General features: G+C 35.5%; 1 protein-coding gene across 2 annotated transcripts in view; it reads right to left on the bottom strand.

Annotated features, from left to right (window-relative positions):
• Positions 1–7,500, bottom strand: part of LOC144957814 (sialin-like) — a 71,937-nt gene that overhangs the window by 44,530 nt on the left and 19,907 nt on the right. For both annotated transcript variants that reach the window (XM_078889258.1, XM_078889259.1), the window contains one exon: positions 740–875. In XM_078889258.1, coding sequence (XP_078745384.1) covers positions 740–875 — 136 coding nt within the window. The remainder of the gene's footprint in view (positions 1–739; positions 876–7,500) is intronic.

Below are 7,500 nucleotides of genomic sequence, written 5' to 3'. Positions count from 1 at the left end.
GAATGTGAGTAAACAGCCTTTTCCAAGGACTCAATCAACTATGCGCTGCTCAGAGCTGGACTCGAACCCTGGACCTATCGGTACGCAGGCAATACAAGGTCATACTACGAAAAAAAATATTTTAAAAAAGAAACTTGAGATTTTATATAGCGCAATGTCCACTAAATGTGCTCAAGGCGCTTTACAAAGGCTCCGTGACCAACGGCAACACTTAACATGTAGAACGAGACATGACGCCTGTTAGGCGATATTATGATTTTTTTCGAACAGAGACAACGCTGTTAACGGCCAGGTACTCATTTTACACCTGAGTACAGAGAGAGTGTGAGTCAGGGACCCTTTGGATAGCGCTTTGAGTTTGAGCACGTTTAGTGGATATTGCGCTATATTAAAAGCTCACGTGAACTATTGATCACAATAGGCTTCAATAGTCGTGACGTCACTTCCCTAGTAATGATGCATAGTATTATAGTAACTGGTTCTAAACTATCGGAACAATGGCGGACGCCCTTTATGAAAGACTTCTCCGACGAGCATAAAAGGGTATCCAGAGGAGAAAAACATTATAAATCTGATCATGTTTTGACTTTTATACATTCTGATCACATGACATGTGAAAAAGTTCTAGTCAGCATGAATGATAAAAAGTACCGATTTTCTTTGTTTAGAACCACCAAGCTGCTGGTTGCTGGGCGCGGACGTGACGTGACGTGACATCAGACTATTGAATCCTATTTACCTGCCATGTTCTTTATCAGAGTGAGAGACCATGGCCACCATTGCTATGCTCAGGTTCACCCTCTGGGAGTAGAGGCAGACGAACCCAAAGAAGGTCAGGATCGCCAGCCGGAACCTTTTCGACGTCCACCACGGTACTGGGCAATTAAAACATAAAAAAAGATTTACTTTATTGATCCTGATATGAATGGAACTTATCACAATGTTACACGTCATTCATCGTTATATTAGCATAGATATATAGGGAATGAGATTAGCGGAAGAGTAGCGTCCCTTGATTGGACGTCACCCATAGTCTGTGACGTCACCGGCGGAAAATTTATTAGAGAGAGAACGTCATGTTGGTTGTGCGCATGCGTCTCTCGTCCTCGCGGTGACGTCACAGACTGTGGGTGACGTCCAATCAAGGGACGCTACTCTTCCGCTAATCTCATTCCCCATACACTGTCATAAACTAATTGATGAACATACGAAGCTAGACTAATTAAAAGCAAAATAAACATCAAGAATAATAAAATATAAAATATTCATAAAATATACAACAGTTACAGGCAATGCAAAGTTAACAATATATATATATATATATATATATATATATATATATATATATATATATATATATATATATATATATATATATATATATATATATATGCCGCTATAATATGAATAGTCTTAGACAGACCGTCGTGTATATATTATACAGGTCTGATAACCCATTGTGTTATGGGCTCATTGTTGGAAGTGAAAATACTCTCAAACCAACGTGTATATATTTTGCAGGTCTGATCACCAAAATTAGTATGGCCTCATTGTTGAAATGAAAAAAAAAAAAACAACTCTCAAACCAAGATGTACTTATTTGCAGGTCTGATAAAGTATTGTCCGTTACAATAATAATTATAAATTAAGCCCATAATTACGTTTGGTTATCAGATCTGTAAATATAGGTACGTTGTCCTAGATTGTCGTTAAGCGGCGTTCCAATTACCGGGTTTGACTGTATTTTGATAGGAAATGACGTAACTATGAATAACAAGGTGGTTTTCATTATAAACTGGGTGGGGGGGGGGGGAGAGAGAGAGAGAGAGAGAGAGAGAGAGAGAGAGAGAGAGAGAGGCCGATAGCTCAGTTGGTAGAGCACTCGCTTCACACGCAAAGGGTACCGAGGTTGATCCTGGATGAAGTCGAGATTTATTTTTTTTCCGATCAACAGTGTTCACCCAACAGTGATTGGGTATCTAGGTTTGTTTGATCTGGCGGAAAGTACTACGCGATAGACTAGCGTCCTATCCAACGGGTAGCAAGCCATTGCTATTGTCTGTTTCACGCTATAAAATCCGAGATAAACTCCTGCTCAATGGGCTTAATTTACTTTTTCGTTTATAAACATTTGAAAGTTACTGTATAAACAATGAATATGCGCTATATAAATGGACATTCATTCATTCATTTTAGTCTCAATAGAAAATGACATGAATATGAATTATGAGGTAGTTTTCACTATAAACAAATACCTGAAAGAAAAAAAGAGATGAATCATTATATATCGATAGTGAGTGAAACAATAACAAACATAGAAATAGCACAAGTCAACGATGGATACTGTGATCCTAATGACGTTGTACTTACAAATAACTGGCATGTTTTGATCTAATTATAGGCTATAGGAATCAAAGACAGGAATCTGAATGGTGAAACAGTAACAAATATAGTAGTATTAGAAAACAATAAGGGCTGCCTGAAGCCGGTGATCGTAAAATACAAACGAAAGAGTGAAAATGGAAAGGCTTCGTATGGGAACAAAACAGACAATGGACGTTTCGGGTACAAACCCTTCGTCAGCACAACAATACACAAATAAACGTGGAAAACTAATAAAATAAAGTAAAATGCAAAATAACTTGTATCGTCTGAAAGACGATACATTACAGACGACAGACGATACAAGTTATTTTGCATTTTACTTTATTTTATTAGTTTTTCACGTTAATTTGTGTATTGTTGTGCTGACGAAGGGTTTGTACCCAAAACGTCCACTGTCTGTATCGTTCCTATATGTAGCCTCTCCATTTTCACTCTTTCGTTGGTAACAAACATAGCACAAGTCAACGACATACAAGAATGACATTGTAGTTATCAATGTTTAGATAATATAGGCTATATGAATCAAAGATAGCTAAATCGTTTTGCACATATTAATATAACCCCTCTCGACTCCTGTGTAGATGAGAACAATCTGACTACAACTAGTTTTACAAAATTGACAAAAGCAATGATAAGAAAATGCAAGTGGTATTTTTTTTAAACTACAAACTTCACTTGACTCAGCTGTGGATGGGTGCTTGACTTAAACAAGACTAGACAATGTTGATAAAGCAATAACAAAATGTATTAACCCTTTCCATACCAACTACAGGAAAATCGTCACATTTGTTACGTTACAACTAAAATTATTCCTATTCAATTTTTTCTCTTGCACATCATAAAATTTAAAGAAAATGAACACAGCGTGTTGTAGAACGTGTTTTGATAAAGAAATTGTGTATCGCAAGAACTTACTGCTATTGTGTTTGAGTGATAAAAATATATTTTTGTGTTGGTTGGGTGTGAAGTTTTAGGGAAATCCTGAAAATGGCTGGTGAGGAAAGGGTTAAAGAAACAACACACTGGCTGGAGATTCGCACTGTGTCGTTGTCGTTGTCCAAAGCATTCTGAATAAAACACCTCTCTAGACTGGAGGGTTTATAAGATGATAAATCTATAGGACCTTACCGTCAACTGGGGAAACTTCGCCTCAAGGGATAACATTGCCTCTGTGAATTTGACGCATTTTAACCCTCTTCTTACCAACTATAGGAAAATCATCACATTTGTTACGTTACAACTAAAATTATTCCTATTCAATTTTTTCTCTTGCACATCATAAAATTTAAAGAAATTGAACACAGTGTGTTGTAGAGCATGTTTTGATAAAGAAATGATGTATCGCAATAATTTACTGTTATTGTGTTTAAGCGATAAAAAACATACTTTTGTGTAACTTGAGTGTGAAGTTTTGGGGAAAATCCTGAAAATGGCTGGTAAGGAGAGAGTTAAATACTTTCAGCATTGCTGCAATTATTGCACCCGATAAAAGACTTGAATTTTTATCAACTGGAAATAATTGCCACAAAACCAAACAATCTCTTATTGGTCCAAAATTCAAGAGGCAAAGTTTCCCCTTTAGGCAAAGTTTCCCCTTTAGGCAAAGTTTCCCCTTTAGGCAAAGTGTCCCCTTTAGGCAAAGTTTCCCCTTTAGGCAAAGTTTCCCCTTAAGTAAAGTTTCCCCTTTAGGCAAAGTTTCCCCTTTAGGCAAAGTTTCCTTTTTTGGCAAAATTTCCCCTTTAGGCAAAGTTTCCCTTTTTGGCAAAGTTTCCCCTTTAGGCAAAGTTTCCCCTTTGGGCAAAGTTTCCCCTTTGGGCAAAGTTTCCCCTTTAGGCAAAGCTTCCCTTTTTGGCAAAGTTTCCCCTTTAGGCAAAGTTTCCCCTTTAGGCAAAGTCACCCCAGTTGACGGTAGTAACATTTTTGGTGAAAGTGTCAAAGCAATGATAGAAAAAAACAATATAATATGTGAAAATAATAATTGAACGTTAATCAAATCTATGCATTGGGTATACAATTCAAATGCAATAAATACCTCTCTTGATTCAGGTATGGATGGATATGTGGCTGACAAGCTGGCTATAAGCAATAATAGATGAAGGTTGTCGAGGCAATAATTTGATCATTGAACATTATATCAATTCATTGATCATTGGGTACACTTTTCAAATGCATTACCTCTCTTGACTCAGGTATGGATACGTGTCTGACAAGCTGACTATAAGCAATAATAGATGAAGTTGGCAAGGCAATAATTTGAGAAATACAAAACAAAACAAAAATGAATGCCATGGAGAACACGGATTTTGTCCTAGATTAAGCATTTTGAACAGGATACCTCTCTAGACTCAGGTGTGGATGGATGGGCTGCTGTATACAAAGAGTGATAGACAAAACATCAAAGCAAAGTTTAAAAATAACTACAAAAAGCCAAACTGTGCTGGAGAATGAATGGTACAACATTGAATGAAAAAATATGCAGTCGTCATTCATTGAGTCCTACTGAAAAAAAGTGCAAATCGAATAAAGAGAACTACAAACATGTTATGCTATAAATAGAACGTTTTAAAGTCATATTTTATTCTTTATACACCGTTTACTTCGGGGGAAAAAGATATTTTCATTTTTCTTATCCAAAAAATATAACAGTCCTCTACCTTTTGTTTTTTTAAATAACAGTAAGATATTTGAAAACACGTTGCAAAAAGAAGAAAGTCAACATGTATTCGATACCAGATAATACTCCAATTTACTGCCAAATCTAGAAAGACGCGTATTTCAAAATTTGGCCAGAAAATTTCAAATAATATCGATCGATTTAAATGTTACCTCACTTTGGCAATAAACTCTCCAACCTGGGGACTTCGTGAGGTCTTGATTAATTAAAGTTTCCTGGCCAAATTTTTAAATACGCGTTTTCTTTTGTTTTTCCCAGAGTACGACATTTAGCTCGTTAACTCACTCAAGCCTAAGACCGACTTTATCCGTAGTTTACCCAGGGTTACTTTTAACCCATGCCTATACCCCATTTATTACATTTTTCAGAGACAAATTATAGGCGTAGTATCAAAGCTAATGTTATTTTAGTTTTTACATGTTAATGGTAGTTGAATAAAACTATCTATGTACAAGCTCATTTTCAACAGGTTTGTTTTTTTCCAATTTTGAACAGTAGCCAAAATCTGTAGGATTGAGTGAGTTAAAATACTACAAGAATAGAGATGACTCATAAATCGAGTATTTATAATAACAAAAACGATGATAGTCTTTTAATGCTATTATTTTCACTATGGAGAGAAAAAAAATAAAGTAAGTAGATGTGACTCATATATAAGGTAACAACACAAAATAACATACACAGACATACGCACACAGACACACATACACAAACACATACATATCCTCTCCATTACCTCTCTCTCTCTCTCTCTCTCTCTCTCTCTCTCTCTCTCTCTCTCTCTCTCTCTCTCTCTCTCTCTCTCTCTCTCTCTCTCTCTCTCTTCCCCCTCCCCCCCCCTCTCTCTCCTCTCTCTCTCTCCTTATCTCGCGCCACTTCTTGCATCCACACTCCTTTCCTCACATTAACATTTTTCCACATTTGACGAAATGTGATATTTTGTAAATTTACATATTTGTTTGTGTTTTTGTTTACTGTCTCCTGACGAAGGCCAAGGGCCGAAACGTTGTTTATTTTGTGTTGTTCCCTTATATATGAGTCACATCTACTCACTTTACTTTTTATCTCCATTTTACTGACTCATTTAGGTACCTCTAGTTTTGGTTTTACTTTCACGATCACTATCTGAACCATATCCAGTGTCTCTATCGTAGAGGACGCAATGCTTGTATGTATTTTATTCATGAAGACAAAGCAAGATTATCGAGCTCTGTGATATTTAGACATTTTGTAAATATCCAATAACTCTATTTAATTTAGCAAGGTGGGGGTGGTGGGGGTAGAAGGGGGGGGGGGGACGAAATATAAAATTGTGCTAAGCAATACAGACAAATATAAGGCCGCGTACAATATCTATCTGAAAATTTATATCTATTTATATATATATATATATATATATATATATATATATATATATATATATATATATATATATATATATATATATATATATATATATATATATATATATATAGGGAATGAGATTAGCGGAAGAGTAGCGTCACCGGTGGAGGAGTTACTTGTAAACAAACCAACTACAACCCAAGCGCTCCAAATACAAAATTTGTTATTCATATTTCTGTACAAAAATGCATATTATAATCAACGTTATGCATTTTTGTACAGAAATATGAATAATAAATTTTGTAATTGAGCGCTTGGCTTGAAGTTGGTTTGTTTACAAATAACTTCTCCACCGGTGACGTCCAATCAAGGGACGCTACTCTTCCGCCAACCTCATTCCCTATATATATAATATATATTGATGATGGATTTGATGAAGTTGACATACACACATTAGCAGGTCTGACAGCCGTCAACAATTACGGGCTTGATTTACCATTGTAGTAATGGACAACGGTTGGGTGTCGGTTTGAGAATTTGTATATTTCCATTTACAACAATGAGGCCGTAAAACAATTTGGGTTGTCAGACCTGCGAATAAGTGCACGTTGGATGAGGTGTATTTTTCGTGCAATACAATCGCTGTCACAGCGCGTAGCATAATAAATACGAAAATTACAGTGGCGGACCGTTCAATCGGTCTCATGGGCTAGTGTTTCATAACGCCACCCATCTCCCCTTCCCCCACTTAAAAAAAAAAAAAAAATAAAAAAAAAAAAAATAAAAAAAAAAATATATATATATATATATATATATATATATATATATATATATATATATATATATATATATATATATATATATATATATATATCAATCATTTATTCAAAACTTATTTTCTCGTATGTAGAGTTGAGTCATTATTTAACTCTCTTCTTACCAGCTATTTTTAGAATTTCCCCCGAAAATTCACTCCAAACCAACACAAGAATAGACTTTTCTTACTCAAACAAAAAAGTAACAAGTGAGCTCTCAGCACAGTGTTTAGTATTTATAGCTGTAATCAAAGCAATTCTTTACATTTTGTGGGGTACAAG

This window comes from Berghia stephanieae, chromosome 12 (assembly GCF_034508935.2).
Source record: "Berghia stephanieae isolate SIO BIC M18660-M18661 chromosome 12, UCSD_Bste_1.3, whole genome shotgun sequence".
Taxonomy (NCBI): domain Eukaryota; kingdom Metazoa; phylum Mollusca; class Gastropoda; order Nudibranchia; family Aeolidiidae; genus Berghia; species Berghia stephanieae.
The sequence above is the reverse complement of the archived record's forward strand: the minus strand, read 5'-3'. Positions and strand labels throughout refer to the sequence as shown.